Here is a 23,410-nt window from a genome sequence, read left to right on the forward strand (position 1 = left end):
AGGACTGTGTAATCATCAAAATTCAGCATGCTGATGATGCTTTAATGTATGCTAACTCAAACCAGGATGTTTAGAGATTTATCAACACGTTCCGAGGAAAAGTATGCTGTTGAGGTTGACGCAAATGCTTGAGATAATGTCCTTAAGACTGGTGAGAAAGGGAAAGAAGATTTAATCGATAAAATGGCAATAACAAAGGAAGAATGTCTTAAGGGCTTAATAGGAGTGTTGGAAAATGATGAGTGAAGGTCGTGAGGAGGTGGCAGATCCTGTAGGATGATGTTGGCAAATTGGAACACAAGGGAAGAATTCAGTACAGACTGGTATGAGAACAAAGAATAGAAGTGGGAAAAAGAGAACAGATTGTGCACATTATTTTATTTGATTAATCTCTTACTTAAATATCAGTCGCCTGCAGTCTCTCCCACCTTGAAACAAAAATATGTGTCTACCAAAAACCTTTTGCTGGCCTGCTCAGTAGCTGACTTCCCTGACACCCAGTAAAATCTTTGCACAGCTGGAGCTGTAAATTCATCTCCTTGACGATATAGGACAATTTAAAATGATGTAATCTCTTAAGACATTGCAAAAAATACATTAAAAATTCATATTAGCTGTGAGAAGCTTGGACCATTTGCATTACAAAGTGGGCAGGAGAGTGTGCTGCAGAAAATGATCTTTGATTAATTTCTGTGAGAATATTTTATGAAAGCCACATGAAGCAAAAGTGGATTTAGATGCTCCCACAAGCAGCAATAGAATTAACTAGCAGATGTTGCTTTCTGTTCTAGCAACAGAGTATCGAGGCAGCTCCTCTCAACACAAAGCATGCTCTTATTCATTCGACCTTAAAGGGGCACTGTTGTCTTACTTGGAAGACTTTGATATGCAACACAGTTCTTCAGTGCCTGGGACTTCGCAACAACAGCAATTTCTTTATTAGAAAAATCCATTAAACCTTCGTCTTTTTGCCTTTTTCTTCAATTCCTTCATTTTCCAGCAATGCCCCACTTTACCCTTTGAATTCATTCTTATGCCTCAGTGACCTCCCATACACAATTCTTTTGCCTTTGAGGAGAAATAAATTCTGCAAGACTTTTCTTAAATTTTTGATTTACATCTACTGGGATTTGAATAACATATAGTGCAATAAACTGATCTCTGCTCATACAGTTTTATATAGAGAAGTCCAGGATTTTTTTTTTCTCTTTCTGCATTTCTCCCCATGGCATTATGAAACTCTCTCTAAGAATTGTTTATATTCGTCCCTGTGCTCTCTCCCCCAGGAAACTGCTGTCAAGTGTGCTATGCCACCGACAACCTCACTTTTTTACTTGCTGCCAAACTGTTTGTCCCAGAAAAGACTGCATGCAATAATTACCCAATAAGTCAATGCAAGTGAAAGTTACCACTTCTCCTGTTCGGGCAGGGTAACACCAAGAGCAATTTGCCTCTGTATGTGAAGCTGAGGATAAAGGAGAGGAAGAGTAGTGTTATTGTCCCTTGCTGCATGCAGTTCTGTGTAGAAAGCAGATAGAAAGACAGCATTTGTCTTTTAACAACCTTGGGGCATTCTAAATTAGTTAATTGCCCAGAATGTACAAATATAATGTAAGAAAAATGAAAGAAAGACAATGATGAAAGAAAAATGGAGGGTTATAGGGTAGTGTGGGTTTAGTACTTTTTTAAAAGGATTATATGGGTTGGCACAACATGGAGGGCTGAAGGGCCTGTACTGGGCCGTAGTGTTCTGTGGTTCTATGGTTCTATGGAATGTGCTGCAACTCCCACAAATAGCTATAATATAAATGACTGGTGTCTTCGGGGGTCAGTGGAAGGATAAATTCTGGCTAGGAAACTGAGGGAAAATGGCTTTGATTGTGTGTTAGTGACGTGCCTCTTTTCATGCACCTGTGTGAGGAGATGAGGGCCTCGCTGTGAAAATTCATCCCTCTTTTGAGGATGATGTAATCCGTTGTTACTTCAGGTTGCATGCAAGTTTCTGGAATGGGCTTTGAACTCTTAATCTTCTTCCAGGATTGGAGTACCATCACTGGGTGATAACAGCTAATCTGCAACAGATATTTGGTGAATGCAGTTGCCAGCATTACCTTGCATTCTCCATTCAAGCCACAAGTTAGCTGATTTATAGAGTTAATTTTTGACTCTGAAATTTGTATTTGATTTTTAACCTGATTTTCCATTCGTTTAGGCTTAAAATAATCTAGTTTAGGATTACTTAAGTTTGGTTAACACCGAGAGCAATTTGCCTCTGTATGTGAAGCTGGGGATAAGGGAGAGAAAGGATATTCTTGATCTCAGCTGGTTCATTCAGTGTGCCTCTTATTCTCCGGGAACTGAATGTACCGTATCGGTGGAAGCATCTGTCAGCAGTGAACCAAAAAAATTAGTTATGCTTGCAAGGCTGACTCTGCTTTTCTGTCATCTTTGTATAAATTTTTTAAAAATTCAGAAAATAGTTTTTCATTCAGTTGGCAAGATCTGACAGTCTTGGCTATAAATCCTAAATATGTGTGTTGTAAATTCTTATTTGTGTCTGTGTTCATTCTGAGCTGCTCATTTGAACACTGATTCTAACTGGGTTTGGTACCTATTAAGGAGGCTTCCAACAGAACTGATTGCTTTTGTGTTACTCATATGAGTACGTTTTTCAAATCTAAATGAAAGGCAAGAAAAATATTCTAATGTTAAGTGCATCACAGCCAACCTTAATCCTATCCCTTTAGTAGTCATTTCCTGCTGTGGGTCACCAATAGAATGTGGGAATGATGGCTGTCTCAATTTCAGACCCAAGGACGCTGTGGGCAATCTTGTATCCTTGGAGGTACCACAATTAAGTAGAGAAAGCTCTATATTTGTGTAGACATGCAAGAAGAACCTTCAGGAAATACATCGAGCAGTGCCAGTGTCTCTGATCTATTGGGGTATCTCAAATATGCTTGTGTTAAATGGAGTTTGTTTGGCATTCAGTAATTATTGTCATTGATTTCCTTTTAAATTATAAAAGCTTTATCCATGAAGCATTGCTGCCAATTACAGTAATGTCCATGTTACTTCTGAAGTCAATGAATGCTTTGCTATTTTATTTTGTAGTCGATGGTCAATCTGCTTGTTTCACAAAAAGAATTGGGTTGTGGTGTGCATTTGATTGAATAGACTGTGTGTTAGAATAAAAGTAAGATAGCCTGATTTAAATTGGCAGATAATGTTTGAGGATATTAATCGGTTCTGAGTTTGCCATTGCAAAGCTGTGCTAACTCAATCACTCATGAAGCATATTAATGAAGATTCTGCAATGAACTGCCTTTCTATTGATTGGACAAGTTTTCCATTTTTTTCTGCCAGGAACTTGGGAATTGGTATTTTTGTCCTCTGCATTGTATTGTGCTGGTAATTGGTTCGTGTAGAGCAAGCTAATGGGATATCTCACTGTTTGCCCACTTGTCTTCTGTCTGCACTTGGACTTTGATCTCCAGTTGTGTGTGATTAGCCCATTCAACTTGTAGGTGCTCAGTTGAAATATTTATCTTCAGATGGAGCTGATGGCTTTCAGTTTCACTATTTAAATCTGATCCAGTAGGAGTATACATTCCTTTAATTTCCCCTCCCCTCTTTATGAGTATGTCGCATACTATTCACCTGGCTTGTCTTATTCCAATCCCTGAAGTTTCACAGCAAAACTGTGATTTGAGCAATCTCACTCCCGGAGAGATGTGAGTGATACAGCTGGAAAAAGGAGAATGTGCCCAGGAGCATCCTCTTTTTGATTGGGATTCACACCGTGTAATTGGGTTGCATCTAACCCAGGAGATTCCGACACCACTTCTGAATGCTTAGTAAGATGCAATCTGGACATTTTAACCATAACAATTCAACTGTGATTTGAGTATATAGACATGTTGCTCAACATGCTGTAACAGTGATTTTCTTTATTGCCTCACCTAAGATACTGGGCATCCTTTGAACTTTATACAGATTTAAAGAGGAAATAAAATACGCTGCAACACTAAAATAACAACCCTGTCTGTCTGCAACATAACTAAGGTAAGCAGTGAACTGTCCTTAGCTTACCAGTTGAATTTCCCTGTCAGGGCATAGCTCTGTAGGCTCGGCAAACCCATTCGGAAAGAGCTGCAGCCAGGAGCGATATTTTTCCCACAGGCGCACTGCCTGTGACTGAAAACCATCTATACGGAGAGCTAGCTTTCCCCTTCATCTCAGAAAGGCCCTCCAGCACTCTCAGCCTCAGAAGTATAAATTTGTCCAGTCCGTGCTTGGTGGTCCGTGGTTACAATAGTAGCCAAGCAACAGCTATATAAATGCCCAACCTGCAGAATGAGACAATTCCACCTGAGAATAGCTGGTTAAGGTGAAACTTTGTGTGATCAGTGCTGGATGGCAACAGGAACATCTCGCTGGGGATCTTGCTGCCTACTGTCCAAACTGTGCCTGGAGTACAAAGGCATCTTAGTTGTATTTGCTTGCTGCTGCTTTTTTTAAAAAACCTGGTGGAACATCAACTGGGCATAGCGTGTCCTCTGTTGACTTCAGTGGAACTGAACAGTGGCAGAGGGGAGTGTAGCGTCGTCTGATACTTTAGCTCCTGTTGAGCATTAGTAGCCAAGGGTGGCATTCTGTCCTATCTGAGGTAGATACAAATTCGGATGATACATTGGAATGAATAGCAATGGAGAGTCCTCTTTCTGGTTTTTAGTTTTTCTGCAAGTTGCTTTTAAAGTAAAGGATGCTTTTCCTCAGCTGTGTGCACTGAGTGCACCATACTGTAATGGGAACTCAGTTTCTGAGTTCCTCCTTTGTTACTGAAGGATTCAAACTTTGGAAGCAGAGTCCAGTGCACCAACATTCCCATAAGTGTGTGTTTAGTGCTTGCAACAAATGACCGATTTCTGTACACACAGTTTCTTTTTAGTGAAAGCTGACCTTCCTGTTTTGCCAGTGCCTGGATGCACATCCCAATGAAGAGGTGAAAGTGACCCATATGATGAAAGCTGGTGGTGGAGTGTGGATGGCCTTTTCTGCAGGATCCTCAATTCGATTATTTCACACAGAAACCCTGGAGCATTTGCAGGAAATCAATGTTATTCCACGCAATGCTCTCTTCAATCCAGGTAAAAAGATTATCGTTGTGCTATCTGAGATTGGTTGTTGTACATTGGCCGTTTTTTTTTTTGGACATTGTGTACAAATGTTCTCCCTGTGACAGCACAGGTTTCCCCAAATGCTCTGGTTTCCTTCCATGTTCCACGTTGGTAAGTTAATTGTCTACTGTTAGTTACCCCTAGTGTCATGGGGTAGCAGGGGAATCAGTTGGGTGATTACTGAGGGAAAAAGAAGAAAGGTTAGCTTTGTCAGACGTACAGTACATCAAATCATACAGCAAAATGTGTTTTTATTTGTGTCAGCAAAGCACACAATGCGAGGATTGTTCTGGGGACAGCCCACAGGTGTTGCCATGCTTCCAGTGCCAACGCAGCATGTCCGCAAGTCACTAACCTTAACCGTAGGTCTTTGGAATATGGGAGGAAACTGGAGCATCCAGAGGAAACCCACGCGGTCACAGGGAGAACATGCAAACTCTTTACAGATCGTGAGGGGAATTGGTTGAAGATTGCTGGTGCTGTAAAGCATTGTGCTAACCGCTGCGTGACTGTGCTGCCCAAATTCTTGTCAGGGAGCTAAATATCCGGGGTGTAAATGGCATGAAAATTGTTTTTTTCTGCAGTGGTAGCGGCACTGTAGATGACAAAGTAAACTTAACACGTATTATATGCACATGACAAAATATACAAAACTACATTGGTATAAATTGAGGGAAGTATTGTATGAGGTATAATAGGCATGTGAGGGAACATGATTTGTGGGGGATTGAGATTGCTGTGAGGGTTAGCAAAGACTTGATGAGCCTAAAGTCATAAGGAAATATAAAAAAAATTAAGAAAAATTAATTCAGTCTAGCTTGCTGTAATCATACCAAAAACTAAAAATATTTACAATATTGTAAAAGATTGTCAAAGTTATTGCATTAAAACATAATTTAATGTTCCTAGTTTTTTTTAAAAAAACCCTTTGCAATTTAGGAGTTTAGGAACTGCATTTGTGTTGTTTCATCCAAAGCAGAAGAATTGCTCAAACAGTTTTGGGTGGAAACTGTTCTCCCTGTCACTTGCTAAGCCACATCATACTGTAGTTACAGATGTACTCTATGTGGAGTGTGACCGCACTAGTCACTGAGCAGTGTGATGGATTTGGAAAAATGTAGCGGAACAGGAATCGTTCAGAAGGGACTGATGCAATTTGCTTTGAGAATCAGCATAGATTCGGGGTTGAATGATGGCCTCCAATGTTGTTAGGGAATAGAAAATGAATGAGTAGGACAGATGAAGTGTTATAGGGTAGTACACTGGCATAACTACTTGATGACTCCAGTCATCTGTATTTGATTCTGTTCTCTGCTGTCGTCTTTGTAGTTTGCATGTTCTCCCTGTGTATGTGGGTTTCACCGGGGTCCTCCTCTTTCCTCTCATGTCCTAATGACATGTTACTTGGTAGGTTACTCATCCACTGTAAAACGTAGATAGTGGTAGATGGAATAGGATGGGAATGGGACTAATACAGATAGCATAAACTCAGTGGGCTTAATGGCTACCATGTCATGAGAAAGCAATTACAATCTCTCACTGAATGCAAATCCCAATACAATCCGAAGGTAAGCAACATTCTCATTAACTTGTAGTTTATTCTATTTTTGCATTGACTGCTTAATCATATGTCTCTGATGATTCTAAACAACCATGGTTTGTAGTAGTTCAGAAAGATCAATTACCAAAGGTCATGAGACATCATTTTGGAAAACAGGACCAGATTTACTTAACTGACTATGCTTTCAAAGCTCTCGAGTCAGAATGTCTTCTGATTACTGTTCTATAACAAAATTTCATTACTTCTTGAAAAATCTGTAATTGGATCAAGGACTGAACAAGTCCATTGGGAGAACATTATGTTCAGTAGATGTATTTAAGTATTGAGAACAAACAAGAGAGAACTACTAAATCTTCCTTCTACTGAATTGGTCTACATTGATCGTGCATCTTTCTGTTTCTCTTGTCTAGGCCAAAGGAACGTTTTGGTGTCGTGTTTGTTGGTTTGCCAAGGAATGCTCTGGGTTGGAACTAATCAAGGCATTTTAATTATTTTACCTGTACCAAAACTTGAGGGAATCCCAAAAGTAACAGGTAAAAGCTTCTTTCCAATAGACCTCATAATTTTGTACTACTTCATGCAAGACAAACCTTGTTGGAGTGGTAGATAGAACAAAGAAGGAGCAATGTGGTGACTCAACACCAAAAAAATAGGAGAGTAAATCTTGTGAACAACAGCACAGGAGATCAAATGGAATGTGCTGTCGCTGGTCTCAGCAGGTGAGGTACATCTGGAGAAAGAAACTGAGTTAACATTATAGTCCAGTGGCCTTTTTACAAAATGGAGAAGATAGAATTTAGATAGAAGATAGATCCAACATCACACATGACATTACTTAATACTTTGCAGATACAGTTTCTGGGAGAATGGCAATGTTCTTTTAGTTCCAGCAAAGAATGGTGTCTGGTTTGAGAGCTAAATGAAGCCTAGGGTCCATCTTGGGGCAGTAGAAATGGCTAAAATCGGTTTTAACATTGCCTAACTAGAGCATCTTTATCTCCCAGCTAATCTGTGTCATACTTGCACTACAACAGAGGATGCAGGGAGATTTGCTGCAGATGATCTATCCCCCTGTTAAAGTGTTATTTTAAATGATATGCTATCCTTTTGCCTTGATGTCTAAACAACATGAACTCATGGAATGTGGACATTGAAGGAACTGAGACTAAGGCTGTTTTGTATTGCATATTAGTTCATTTCCCCCAATCAATTACAATGCTTTTCATCATTTCACAGGAAAGGGTATGATCTCGTTAAACGCCCACTGTGGACCTGTGGAGTTTCTAATCCCAACCATCGGCTCTCTGGATTTGGAATTATTGAAAAGCGAATCCTCCGAGAATGTGCATGAATGCCAAGAGACAGATGGCAAAGAAAATTCTTCCTCCCAGGAATCCATTCAGGATCTGCATCAGGATAAGAAACAGGGGATTTCGCTGTGTTACAACTTACACTCAACCTCTCACCTGCCCGGTCAGTTACTGTCTGCGTACGACGATGAGGTCCAGGCCAGTGGAAAGTTTCCAGAGCACAGCATCGAGGATGGTTCCATCTACGAGATAGTGGATGACCCGGACGTGTGGGTTCGAAGCAGGTCTTCAACCCGAGAGGTTGCCAAAAAGGAGAAAGTCAGTTCAGTGTCTATAGCCTCTGGAGGCAGGGGATATCAGAACTTTAACAGAGACTTTAAGCCAACCGTGCACAGCAGCGAGAACATGTTGCTGATCTGGCAGATTCCATTGACTCTGTAGTGTTGCTACATTGTGCACATTTGTAGAACGTGACCACTGGAAAATTAGGATTGTGCCATGGTTAGCTGCCCAGAACGCTAAGGGTTTTAAAGGGAAGTATCTCTTTAACAGAGTTAAGCACTCAATAATCGGGATGTTGTACTTCCCTAATATGCTCAGCATTAGGCATTCTAGGGTAACCTCTTTCACATTGGCACCTCCCTTTTGAAGGAGGATTCAAATCCATTACTCTTTTTGCCCTTTATTTTCTAAGGGTCCAGGAACTGGGCATAGTAGCGAAAGGAAGTGGGGAGAATATCTTGTGCCATGTGTTAGTTTTCTCTCTCCTTCCCTCTCTTCTTTTTTCTGTCTGGAAGTCCATGCTTTGAAGAAAATGGACTGCTGAAGTTATTTCCTCTTGGTTCCACACTTCTCCACCCACCCTTCCTCTTCCCACCCCCCTACACATGCTCTCAAGATGCAGCCAAACTGGGTAATGATCCCATGGGCGCTGGCAGCCCTTTAATACTGCACCTAAATTGCCTGCCTTCATGCGAGAGCTTGGGCATTGAATGTCTGTCGGCTAATGACTATAGAGGGCATTGAAGCTGAACTTGAGCTGGTATTTATATGCATGCACTTTCAAGCTGGGTCACTGGATTACAGTCCAGAGTGGGAATACTGGTGGTTAAATATATTTTCTCTTTGTCACCATTTAACTGCCTTCTTTCCAGCAAGGAGCGGTGTGCATCACTCTTGCATTCTAAATAACTGACTTACAAGTGGCAGTGGTGGAACAACTTTACACTCGTATGGAAAGATGATTTGGAGTAGTGGGTTTGTGAAAATAAAGCTCTATGTTGGTTGATAACTCAGCGATTTTTGCTTTACAGCCTCTGAATATATGGTCTGCAGTTTGATAGCTGCTGTCAATTTTCCTGCTCTGATTGAAGGATGGATGCAAACAGCCAGTTTATAAAACATGTGGAATATTCCATCTTACTGCACACTTACCAAATCACAAAAAATATTACTATATACCGTGCTGCAGCAATTGTGACTCTTGTACTCCAGTTATTGTTGAGGTTGCAACCCCTTCCCAATATCTGACCAAGTCTTTAACCACCTAGGGAACACAACCAATTTCAGGCCTTTGCAGTATTTTGCACTGTTGGTTTTGAAGAATGCAAAAAACTCTTACACCTACACCCCCGCCCCCCGCACACTGCATAAACCCAAGCTCCACATAAACATTAACCCGGGCCTCACCTCTACGTATGAGCTTCCTTAACACCGGGACCCATCCTCTCTTCCCCCAATGAAGAGACCTGCACCTCCATCTCCCAACCTTACCCCCATCCTTACCCTTAACATGAAGAACCCCATTCTTTCATGCTGTTCTTTGGTGCTTATCTAGATTCTATTCAGCTGGTCCCTACGTCAATGTGGTTGAGACAATAAATGCATCGGGCAGGATATTGCAAGTTCCAGCCTACTTTTCAAAAAACGTATGGCCAAATGCTTGCACGCATCTGACTTAGCTGTACAAAATGAATAGATGGCTGTTCAGCTGACCAAAATAAAAAGAGATGTTTTATGAATGCAAAATGAGCAAGAATGCAAAGGTTGGTCCTATCATATTTTTTCTCCAAATAGAAAATCTCATCTCTCTTATTGTGTGAATGGCAAGAGTGCCAAGTTTATTGTAACCTCCAAGATTTTGACAACGTGGGCAAGCACTTTAATATTGACTTTGAACCAAGATCGGAGAGAATGCTTTTATTTATGCTGTAAATAACCAGTCCTTGAAAACAGTAATCTCCATGAAGGGCAACATTTATAATGCTGCATGATAATTGATATCACAATTTGGGAGTTTGTGGTCTCATTTTAGAATAATGTATAGCACAGAAGTTATTTTATCATTGTATCTGTTCCTGCTCTTTGCTACTGACATATTGCTATGATATGTAAATATTGACTGTATTTGTAGTATTTACTCAGGGTTTGAGATCTCCAAAAAGGATGTCATCGCATGCTGAAAATATTCAAGGGCAATATTACACCATCATGCAGTAACCGACTGAGCATGGCCTAATCTTGTTCATGTTCACATCTATCTGATAGAAGGTAGGCTTTTCAAAACCTCCCTTCTACCCAGAACAATAGTTTTGTTTAAAATAATTGTAAAAATCTGATTGTGATCCAATATTTCAATCAACTGATTTACTGAGCTACAGCAGAGCTCAAATCTTTTGGGAAATTGAGGCATTAAGGGTTTTTGCTGGGAAATGGAGCCCCTTGCCCGAACCTGCTTGTTCGTTCTATCAATGGAATTGATTTAATAAATTACTTGCAAGGCGCCCTGTGTTTGTAGAGAGTTCCAATCATCAGTGCCCTTTGTTGAGTCACTACTTTGTTCTGTTGCCTACCGATAAACTAGCTCTGAGGGTTGGAAAGAAAACAATGAATTGTGTGATCCTTAACAAAAATTACTTAGCCAAGTTGTTTAGGATGACACAAGAAAATGTCTACAAAGGTGTCAGTCTATGATACACAACCTTTCAAGATGTGTATGTTCACTTACGTCTACTACTGTATCATTTACTGGTCAGGGACTATAGAACTGATCTTCAGAGCTGTCCAAACCATGGGATCATTCACCATTGACCATTAACTTCAATAAGAAGGGATGGAGGTATGCTGTAGAACTAACCTAATTTCCCTTTCAAAGTAACTGCCTATGTGCAATATAAGAGTCATTAAGAAGAATAAAATGCAGTCTTTAGTCAATTGGCTCTTTAGGCAAAATCCTAAACTGTTTGTACTTCAGTGCCTTGGCATTTACACTATTTACACAGCTTAAGAGTCCATCAAAGGACGAGCGAATTTTAGATTACAAATATTCATGATACCTGGCTGAAATTTTCACCGGAAATAATGGGTGAGGTTGTAGCGTAGAGGTTAACATAAACACTTTACAGAGCCAGTGATCTGTAATCAGGGTTCAATTCCTGCTGCTGTCTGTAAGGAGTCAGCAAGTTCTCCCCGTGACCACGTGGGTTTCCTCCAGGTGCTCCGATCTCCTTCCACATTCCAAAAATGTACAATTAGGGTTAGTAAGTTGTGGCCATGCTATGCTGGCGCTGGAAACAGGCTGACATTTGCTGGGCTGCTCTCAGTTCAATTCTCACTGATTTTGATCTGATATAAATGAAGCATTTCACTGTATATTTTGATGTACATGTGATAAATAAAGCCAATGAAACTAATCTTTAATAAGGTAATTCATACAAACTATATGTGTGTGTGTGTGTGTGTGTGTATATATATATATAGCTTTGAAAGAGATTCCTGTCTTAACTGGTGCCCAGTTAAAAACACAAAGTTAGAGTTTGAATGTCAAGCTTGTTTGACAGAAGTACTTTGTTACTCTTCTGACTCTAAAATGAACAGTCCAGGAGCTTTCATTAGGACGTGTTTTATTTCATTATACTGATTCATCCATCTCCATTATTCATTCAATGATCTACATGTCCATACATAATGTTGGCTGTTTAGATCTGAGCAAAAGCCAAGAAAGCTCAGATGGGGATTGTAGCATGTATTTGCAGATTTGTTTTGAGCTGATGAGTTTGGATGATCAGGATTCCCAAATGTAACTTACACAAATTTTTTTAAAAATGCGGGGAATGCCAAGCAGGTTGTGCAGCAAATGTGCAGAGAGATGTAGCATTCGTGTTTCGGGTGGAACTCCTTTTACAACAAAACCAGGAAAAGATGTAAGTTTAGTAGAAATGAGGTGGGTGGGGGAAAGACTTGTAAGGAATGTCTGAGATAGATGGGAGGTTACCTGATGTAAATTGGTGTGCTGACTAAGGGAGGTTAAGGTGAATATTTGTTAATCGCGGCTTATCTGACTGGAGAAGATGTTAATGGAGGGAAATGGTTGAGAAGAGAAGAGAAAACAAAACAATATAATGCTGGAACTGGGATAAAGCTCTGTACTTACTGGAAATCTAAGTAGAACAAAAGGCTGGAGATACTTGGCAGTTCACGCAACATCTGTGGAGAAAGTAGCTGGAGTCAATGGTGCTGGTTGGAGATACGGAACTACAGGTTATGGAATCTTTACATTCAGTCCCAATAAAGGGCCTCAACCCAAAAATTTGATTGTCCATTTCACTCCACAGACCTGCCTGAACTGCTGACCTGCTGAGCTCTCCCAACTTCCTCCAGATTCCTTATTATCTTTCTCAATTCCAGCAGTCTCTGTGGTCTCAGCTCTTCAAGGGAGTTGAGTTTAAACTTCAACTGCAACATCAATCAACCTTCCACCCCAGATTGGCTCCAGGTTTGCTTCAGTCATGTGAGGTGGGTTGGCCAACCATTGTTGCTCATTGGTTAGTAATACGTTTTGGAAATTGAAGTAAAAGGAATTATTATGTCACCTAGAAGGGGCACTATTCTCCTTCCCCAGCTTCCTCCCTAAGGCAGAAAATAAGATGGTTGTGGCACGGCACCAAAGTTATTGGACGATGCGAATATAAAAGTGGAATTTATATTGATCTGGGTGAAGATCCAACGTGACAGTGGGTGCTAAACAGCCTCTCACTTTCTTGGAATCAACTTTTGTTTCACACCATTTGTTCTTCTAGCTGAAACAGAGAGAATAGTTGAGGTCATGAGAGCAGGTACTGGAATCTGGAACAAAAGCGAAAATACTGGAGAACTTAGTGGGTCAGGCAGCACCTGTGGAGGAAATTGGGCAGGCATCATTTCTGCTGGAGACCCTTTAAATGGTTTTGACCTGAAATGTACACTGTCCGTTTCCCTCTACAGATACTGCCCAACTCAGAGCTCTTCCACATTACTTTTTTTTTCCTGACAAAAATGTTGACCTTCATATTACAAACACATTACCAGTATGTTTCAGAATGGCAGACCGAGCATTACCCAAGAGTTTGGAAGAATTAAGAAACATAAGAGGCACTAATTTTTAGAAGCATTTTTTGAGGCAAGTAGAAATTGAAGAATGATTATTACAAGTTAATACTCATAAGGAAAGCTTTTGAGATGTATATAAAGTAAGGCTAAATTCAGCGTATGATTAAATGTAATCCCTTGAGCATCTCCTAGCCATTGATTCTCAGCTCGATGCTGATACATGAAAGTTGGCTTCATTTGATTGCTTCTATCAGTTGCAAATACCATGACGGAGCCTTGAAAGACTTCTGTGAAAACGGAAATATTTTTTCTGCCATCTGGATAAACATTTGAATCACTCTATCTGTGAATCCAGTATATTCTTGATTGCTTGCACCATTTCCTTTACAAACAAGTTAGGCCTAGTCCTATCAGAGTGTATTCAGCAGTCATCACAGCTTGTCACATTCCTATTGATGGTTATTCAATAGAAGAAAATTCTTTTTCATATCTCGTGAAAGAATCAAAGCAATTCAAAAATTGCTCAATTGCTATTTTGCATCATTGGAACCTCCATTTAGTATTGTGTGAATTTGTCATTGTGCTCTCTATCCCCATGATGAGGGTTTAACATTATATTTTGACCCATTTCAAACTTGGCTAGCTTTGCAACTCTTGTCTATTTTTTTCGCACACATCATTCCTAATCTTCCTTACAATCCATCTTGTCCATACATTAGAATACCTTTACCATTTGTAGGAACTTTCAGTGCATGAGTTCTCTGGATTGAACAAAATACACTTCATTGATTGTAAAGTCCTGAAGTTCTCGAAGGCAATATGCAAATTCAAGAGTTTCAAATGCCCGATCCAAAATCTGTCAGGTTTATATGATGGAAGACCCAAAATAACAATTGTCCATTTCCCTCCATAGATGCTGCCTGACCAGTTGACTTCAAAGCTTGATTAGCTGAGTTCTTCCCGTGCTTTGTGTGTTGATCCAGTAGTTGTAAGTCAGGTCGCCTTGTCAGAGTCTGCTGTGGTAAATTTTTTTTAATCTAGTATGATTATATTAAAAAAATAAGCAGTTTTGATTCTGGAAGTCAAATACACAGTTGTATAGTCATCTTGATAACAGAATCACCCATCTTTGCATTCGAGTAGGGATCATGGTTGTAATTGCTAATTCTGGATCTATAATGACTAGCAGGCATTTATGAGTTTCTCGAAAAGAACTGGGTAAACCATTTCATTACTGAAATGATGCTTGTTTTTCCCATCTGCACACAATTCTATTTGCTTGTATTTTAAGTATAACGCATGAACATTGTTGACTTCTCTTGGCCATCGTCCATAATGCAATCTTAAATGTCCCAGAAATGACAAAATCTATTAGCAGGGATTTGTTGCTTAAGCTCTGTTTGTATAAGTTTATATTCTCTGCTGGATCTTCATTCCATCTCTACTTTTCATTCTGTTACAGCAGCTGGTGTGTGTGTGTGTGTGCCCTTGCTAAATCTGATAATATTGAACATCATCAAAAAGGATCTGAGATTTGCCTCTTTCCCTGGCATTTTCACTTTCACAGTGGCTCAATTTTCATCACTAATTAGTTGTAAAACACGTTTAATCGGAGGTGGCCAGTTTCATATTACTCCTTTTTATTCCATTTCACTTTCATATTATGGTGGTATAATTGTATGAAAATCTTGATTGTCTCCAATAGAAAGGGCAGGGAGGAGTTCCTCCTGTTTACCTAGGCAGTGGTTTATGATGAGCAGGGACATGTTAATTACTGACTGGAACATATTTAATGACAACTTAATTCTGATTTGCAATTTTGTTTAACACACAAAGTCCCTCATATTTATAGTGAGGTAATGTTGACTCTACAGTTTAATTGAGCATCTGTGTATATCTAAGTGTGTGAACAGCAAGACTTCTGTCAGTTCTAGACAGAAGTCTTGAGAGACGAGTAATGGGTATTGTTCATCATTGACTGCCTGATTTGAAGATCAGTTTGTGTAATCTAATTGTTTTACCTGCCATGGGAAACACTACTAATGGGGTTGCACATTCTCTTAGAGTCATTTTTAATAACTCCACTTCAGCTTGTCTCGTTCTTTTTCTACTTGACAGTTTAGCAATTAATGGCACTGGTGAATGTTTACACTAAGAACATAAAACAATAATAGCAAGAGTTGGCCGTGCATTTCCTCAAGTCTGCTGTGTCATTCATCAAGTCTGGGCTGATCTTTTATCTCAGTGCCACTTTCCAGCTCTATCCCCATGTTGTTCGATTCCCCAAATGCCCAGAACTTCCCCAGCCTCTTTTTTTTTTGTATACAAATGCCCTGTACCACAGTCCTCTGGGGTAAAGCATTCTGAAGGGAAAAAATCCTCCTCATTTCAGTCCTAAACAGCTTGCTCATTCAGATTATATACTCACTTGCCTTCAACTCCTCAACAAGGGGAAATAACTTCCCTGCATTTAGACTATCAAGCCTTTAAGAATTTTGTCTGTTTCAATGAGATTTCTTTTTCTGGAGTTGAGAATGTAGTCCCTGTCTGTCTATCGCTCATCTGCAATCCTACCAGCTCAGGAATCAGAGCATCTTTGCTGCGCCCTATTGGTGGCAATGTCTTTGTTAAGGAGAACAAAATCATACGTGCCCCAGATGGGGTTCTCATCAACAGCCTATGCAATTGCAATATAACTTCCTTACTCCTACATTCAAATCCTGTCATAATAAAGGCTAACATACTATTTGACCTCGTATTTGCTTGCTGTACATGTGTCTCGGTCTTAAATAATTTCAGTACAAGGACACCCAGGTGCCTGTGAATATCAACACAACCCAATCTCTCGCTATTTAATAATATGTTCCTTCTGTTGCTTGAACAACCTCATATTTTTACGTGTTGCATTTGCTATATTCTTGCCCACTTGCTCAATCTATTCCATTGTTTCTTACTTATATTCTCAGCCAAATTCACAGGAGTGAACATCACCAATAGTCTCTCCAGGCCCAGAAAGCTCACCAATGCCCCCTCTTCCCTCATGAGGTTAAAGAAATTTGCCAGATTTTTTTCAGTGCATATATAAAGCCTCCTTTCTGAATGCATTACACCTGGGTAGTGCACCTGCTCTACCTGTGACCACAAGAAATTGCTGAGTCGTGGACACAACTCATGACAAAAATACATGGCGTCTTCCTGTACTTCTTGCGGGCATTCTTTTTTCTTCTTGTCCTTCCTTCCTCCATTGTGGAGAAGATAACACTGGTTCAAGGACAGCTTATACCATGCTGTTATAGGAGTGTTGAATGCTTTGTAATCTGATAAAATGGACTCTTGACCTCACAATCTACCTCATTATGAAGTAGATTCCACTTCATTGTCTGAGTTCACTGCTCTTTCTCTGTAATGGCTACACTTTATTCTGTTATAGTTTACCTTGTACTGCCTTAATGCTCTGTGAAATAAATGGATTGGGATAAATAGCATGCAAGGTTTTCACTGTACCTCAGTACATGGGCAATAATTAATCAAGTACAATTCCATATGCACAATCTCACCTAGTTTAGTTTTGTCAGACAACTAGGAAATATGATCCTTGAATCCTTCATCTATACGTTGATATAAATTGTGGAAAGTTGAAGCCCAGCCACTAATGTTGTCGTTCCTATTGGACACAGTCCGCTGACCTGAAAGCAGTCCACTTATTACCTCTCTTCGTTTCCCATACAATATCTAGTTTTTGATTTGTGTCAGGATGATTACGAAAACCTTCTGAAAATCCAGATACACCACATCCACTGGTTTCCCCCCTTATCAATTCTACAAGTCACATCCTCAATGATCTCCAGTAGATCAGTCAAATGTGACTTTCCTTCCACAAATCCATATTGCCTCTGGTCAATTGACTGTTGTTTTCAAGATGTTCTGTTATTATATCCTTCATAACAGATTTATGAGGCTAACAGGTTTCTCTCTCCTTCCTTAAAGAGTGGGACTTCATTTGCTACTTTCCATTCCACAGGATCAATTCCAGAATCAATAAAATTTTGGAAAGTGATAACCAGATCATCCATTGTCCTTAAGGTCACAGTTTGTTTTGTTTCAAAACCCAAGGATTTATATCATTGGGTCCTTGGGAGTTATCAGCTCACTAACTTCTCCAGCCTATTTCTGACATGCTTATTTTCTTCCAGTTCTCTGTCTTGCTGGACTCTTGGTTCTCTGAAAATTGCAAGTTTTGTGTGTCTTCTGTAAAAGTATATAGTCTGTTATTTTTCTTATCCCTCACTATAAATTCTCCTGTGTCTATTTGTAATAGTTCCTTTTTTGCCTTTTCCTTTTTATTTATGTATAAAAGCTCTTAATTTTTAAGTTTCTCTAGTCTATTCTCATACTCCACCTTTCTTTATCAATTACTTTACTTTTCTTTGCCAAGTACTAAAAGCTCCTATTCCTCAAATCTACTGTTATTTCTGGCAAAGTTTTCTTTTAGATTTAGCCTTTTATTTAACCACCATCATACCTTTCAATTTATTCTCGCAGGCACAGCTGTAACACTGTCCATAACTGTTCATAATCTTAACAGTTTGCAAGTCAGAAATGTAGTGGCCATGATGCTCCCACGTAGCAGAAGATTCTTGCAGCCCAACAGCAGTCGGCAGATCTGTCCCAATGGTCTCCAAGTGATGGTTTGTATGTATGGACAGTACACAAGTAGGTTCTCATACTCTGGGGAGAACCTGTACTGGTTTGACATCTTTAATTTGCTTATATTGTCTACAGGCTACTTGCAGTCTGTATTACCAGTATAAGCAAATTAAAGATTTTTTTCGTATTTGTACATGTGGTTTTGAGTATAATTTTACAGTGGGAACCAAACAAAACTTGCCTACTGGATTTGTCGTATTAGCAAATCTTTCTTTGATAATATCGGTTATTTTGTACTGTCATCTGCAACCAACAGCATTTCTAATTGTCGCCCACTGTAGTACATGACTTCTGTGATCTAGTTCCTTTGGTACTTTTGGTTGTATCTTGGAACTTAAATGAAAGTGGCCAAGTTACCTGCAGCTATCTCTAACAGGTCTATTTGCTGCTGTAACAATGTTGATTTTTATTGGCTGGTTATTGATCTGCGGTTTTATTTTGAAATAACATTTCCACTTGAGGCATAAGAGTCTAATTCTAACTACTCCAAATTGACTACAGTAGACTCCATTTCTATTGGACTCATTCCCTGTTGTGTAAATTTCCTTGGTCACATCCTTAACTTACTGGTAGTTAATTGCTTTGGGGTTGAATTAGCATGCCAGAACACACATTTCACCTTCTCACATATCTAATATGTCAACACTCTTTAAAAAAAACTGTCTACTGTACATAACTCCCTTTGCATCTGAACCAAGAGTCTACGCAGTGATGTGATGCTGGCTTTGTTTCAAGAGCTGCTGTCTTCTGACTGTAAATTACTATCATGTTTGTGTCAGGTAATGGATGAAATCCCTTGACACTTTTGCAGCAATTTTTAGAGTATGCAATTTTGCAAGCAGGGTCAGCCATAAGACTCCACATGCTTAATAATTTGGACTTAATCCCTTCACCTACAAACAATATACAATTTACAAATCTGTCCTGCAATGTATGGTTTAAGAATTCATCAAAATTGCAATAACAGGATAAATCCTTTAGTAGCTGCTGCTGCTTTTTGATTTCTTTGTGTGCAACTTGTAACTTTCTGCTGTTTTGAATGGTTCTGGATTAACATAATCCTTCAATTTCTGCACGATTTGAGTGAAACATCTTTGGTATTTCGTTGGCCTATCAGATTAATAGGCATGTGGTAGGGATCCAAGCTGATCTCTTTTTAACTGTTGGCATTCTGGCCCTGTGCATTTTCAAAGCAATATTTTGATTCCAAGTTATTGCTAACAGTGAGGAGCATTTCATTATTTCATGCTGTAAATGCCTCACGTGCTCAAATGAAATCTCAGACTATTTATGCCCCTCCCCCCCCCCCCCCCCCCCCCCAAATTTAAGCAGCCAGTTTGTCACGTTTCCCATCTAACCAGTGACACTGGAACAGAAAACAAACAGGCTGGGGGAGCTCGGTGGGTTGAACAGCGTCAGTGAGGGACAAGGATACTGTCGACATTTTGGGTCGAGACCCTGCATCAAGACTGAGAATGGAGAGGGAGGGTAGCCAGTACAAAATGGAGGGGGAGAGCTGAGACATGATACGTAGATTGAGGAAGGATGCTGCTGCATTCAAGGCTGCACACAATGTCCAGTTATCCTGTGTTTATTTCTTCTGTTATCAGTGTATCTCTGATAGCAATGCCTCCCACTGGTACCTTTTCAATTGCCACTGTCTGAGCACTAGATGTCTGTTTAATGACTCTGTGCCCAGAAAATTTCGGAATGCTCCAGAAAATGTATTGTCCCTGCCTGTGAAGATTTGAGATAAGTAATGCCAATTAGCCATGCTCAGTATGTGTTTTGAAGTGTTACTTCAAACTGCCAACTCTCTTCTGTAGCCAGTACACTTTGATTCTTCTGACTGGCTTCATTGTCAGTGGTGGTGTTTTGGGAGGAACCTGTGAGCCTCTCTTGTGCTGGTAAACAGGCACACACAGACACACGCATAAGAAACCTTAAAACCTACTGAATTTTCCATCCCCTTGTTTCAGTTCTCTCCTCCTATTTGGGTATCAGCTCAGGGTCTCTGTTTTTTATTTATTTATTGAGATTCAGCGCAAAGTAGCCCTTTCTGACCCTTCGACTCAATTTAACCCTAGCCTGATCATGGAATAATTTACAATGACCAATTAACCTACCAATTGGTACATTTTTGGGCTATGGGAGAAAACCGGAGCACCTGGAGGAAACCCACGCAGTCACAGGGAGAAGTGCAAATTCCTTATAGGCAACAGCAGGAATTAAGCCCCTGTTGTTGGTACTGTAAAGTGTTGTGCTAATCTCTACACTACCATGCTGTTATTATTGGCAAGTTTAAGTTATAACATGTTCAAAGCAACCCAAGCACTGGCAGTATCAGCCCACTAACAAGTTTTCAATCAACTCTACGGACGAACGTAACAAACCAGTCCCAGACATGAATTTAAGTCATTTCATACCGACTGGGTTACAGATATGCCATTTGCTTCCCTTTAATGCTTATTGAATGAAAAATGAATAAATTGATGCATATAATGATCCCGTGTGTGTTTCTGATTATAGGACAAAATTAGCTTTTGGCTTGAATGTGATTTGACTTTGAATATTCTAGGAAGGCATTGAATGCTGAAATTTAGAATGAATCAGTATCAGACCTGATGGTCATAATTTCTAATGTCAGAGCCTTGGGGAAGAAGCTTTCATAAAGTTAATAAACTGCTGAATACATTCCTTCAATTCTCCCTATCTGTTCATATTCCATGGTCCACATGGATATTTGAAGGTTCCATTTGAGCTCTGGTAGATTTAGTAGTGGAGCACATTATTGCTGGGATTGCAACAAAGGAAAGAGTGGATGTCCTTGGAGCCAATTTTGCCATTCATTCAATCAAATCATAGCTAATCTGTATAATACGCACATTATGTGCTATTATTTTGTGACCCGTGATATCCTTAATCAGTTCTTCAATGTCCTAGCTCTAGTTTTAAACTTGTGTCCTTTTGTTTTGGCTACTCCAACAGAGGAGATGGTTTCTGCCTGCTCAATTGTTTTATTCAGCATTAATGACTTAGTTGAAACTCTACTTAATCCGAGTCTGTTTAATTATTGTACCATTCCACTAACTTGTGTAAATATCTTTGCCCAGACCTTCCTCTAATCTTTTTTTCAGCTGTGCAGACCAAACATTGTTCTGAACAGGACACGTTTACATGGCCTGAAAACTGCACACCTTGGTGAATATTTAAATATTAAGAAAATTTCAGCTGCAGAGCAACAAAGGCTATGTGCGCAGGAGCCTTTCAGTTACTGCATGGCCATGCACCCGTGTAGCTGAGAGTGGACACGATCTATACCTCTCCTTAATTCTAGCTTCTTTCCATTTAGATAAGAGCCTGATGTTTTTCCTTTGGTGCTAAATTAACATTTCTTCTATGTACAAAACCATGTGAGAAGATCATAAAATATAGAATTAGGCCATTTGGCCCATCGAGTCTGCTCTGCCATTTCATCATGGTTGATCCATTATTCCTTTCAGCCCCAATCTCCAGCCTTCTGTTTCACCTAGCTTGTGTTAAGCATCATGATCGCTGGAGTCAAATACTACCATCTAGTATAGTTGTTGTCGTTCCTCTCCACGCCTTGTGGCGCATCAGGTGGCAACCTTGACGTTTCTTCAGAATTTATCTGGTTTTTACAAGGCTGAGTTGCTAGCTCAATGCTCAACCCAGCAGAGATGGAGAGCGTGCAGGGAGCTGGCCAGATTCGAACCTGAGACTGCTTGCCTTGAAGTCCGGTGTGGATGCCAATACACCATTGGCTGGCATCTTCTAGTGTACAGACCCATTATACCTGCTGCTCAACTTGTACCTCCTTATCAGATCCGAACACCGGGTCAACAAGATTTAATTTTAGTTACCAGTCTCTAATGGGGAATCATATTGAATGTCCTCTGGAAACCACGAAGACTCAACCATAGACCCCCTCTTATTTATTATAGTGGTTACATCACCAACAAAAAAAAAATCAGCTAGTTTGGACACAACCTTAGAAATCCACACAGGATCTCAAATCAGTTCAACTTCATCAACATGCTTCTTCACTCATTCCCTAATGATACATTCCAGTTACTTCTCTGCAACAGATGTTAGACTAACAGGCCTATAATTTCCTAGTTTATCTGTTTCACTCTTATTAAATAGTGGAGTGGCATTTGTAATTTTCCAATCCAAGGCAGTAATTCATGAAATGTGAAATTTGCTAGAGAGTGCTAGGTAAAGTAATTAAAGAGTACAGATTTCCTAATGTGATTCTGTCATGCTGCTTTATTGTACTGAGAAGACTTATGACTCAAGGACGGTATTGAAGTCTACTGGTCAGGGCACATGCTTGTCCATCGCCTCCTCTACTGCCATAATTAGAACAAACTCAGCTTGAAGGAACAACACATCATATTCCATCTGAGTAGCCTCCAACCCGATAGCATGAATATTGATTTCTCTAACTTCCAGTCATTTCTCCCCCACCCTTCTCTTTTTCCATTCCCTATTCTGCTTATGTTCTCACTCCTTTTCTTCTCCTCACCTGCCTATCACCTCCTCTGGTTTCCCTCCTCCTTCCCTTTTTTCCATAGTCCGGTGTCCTCTTCTTTTAGGTTCCTCATTCTTCATCCCTTTACCTCTTCCACTGGTCCCCTCCTAGTTTCTTGCTTCCTCCCCCACCCACCCACCCACTTTTCTCCTCACTTGATCACACTTATCACCTTCTAGCCTGTAAACCTTTCCAAACCTCACCCACCTTATTCTGGCTTCTTCCCCTTCCTTTCCAGTCTTGATGAGGGGTGATGGCTCAAAATGTTTATTCCATTCCATAGATGTTGTCTGACTCCTCCAGGACTTTTAGGATGTTGCAGGAGGCGACTTGTGGTTGTTCAAAGTCAAGCATTAGAAGCACAGTTTTGGATTTAAAAAGCTGTAGATACTCGTTGTGTTCTGAAATGGAGAATAAGAGATAACGATATATTAAGATTTGATTTCAACACATCAAAGGTAAAAGGGGCTTAAAGAAAATAAGGCAAGATATTGTTTTTTTTAATTATTTATTGTGATACAGAGTGGAATAGGCCCTTCCAGCCCTTCAAGCCTTGCCACCCAACAACCCCCATTTTAACCCTAGCCTAATCACGGGACAATTTACAATGACCAATTAACCTACCAACCAATGCATCTTTGGACTGTGGGAGGAAACCAGAGCACCTGGAGGAAACCCATGCTGTCATAGGGAGAACAGACAGTGGCAGGAATTGAACCCGGGTCGTTGG

At 40.0% G+C, this 23,410-nt stretch overlaps 1 protein-coding gene across 3 annotated transcripts in view; it reads left to right on the forward strand.

The window, feature by feature from the left end:
* arhgef10lb (Rho guanine nucleotide exchange factor (GEF) 10-like b) overlaps nt 1-20,630 on the forward strand; it is a 197,401-nt gene extending 176,771 nt beyond the window's left edge. For 2 of the 3 annotated variants that reach the window (XM_073031768.1, XM_073031769.1), the window contains 3 exons: nt 4,979-5,150; nt 7,152-7,274; nt 7,978-20,630. In XM_073031768.1, coding sequence (XP_072887869.1) covers nt 4,979-5,150; nt 7,152-7,274; nt 7,978-8,492 — 810 coding nt within the window. In that variant the 3' untranslated portion in view covers nt 8,493-20,630. Of the gene's footprint in view, nt 1-4,978; nt 5,151-7,151; nt 7,275-7,977 lie in introns of those variants that run through there. The other variant, XR_012096662.1, reaches the window with a different exon arrangement.
* The last annotated feature ends 2,780 nt before the right edge of the window (nt 20,631-23,410 follow it).

The sequence above is a fragment of the Hemitrygon akajei genome, chromosome 29, assembly GCF_048418815.1.
Source record: "Hemitrygon akajei chromosome 29, sHemAka1.3, whole genome shotgun sequence".
Classification (NCBI taxonomy): Eukaryota; Metazoa; Chordata; class Chondrichthyes; order Myliobatiformes; family Dasyatidae; genus Hemitrygon; species Hemitrygon akajei.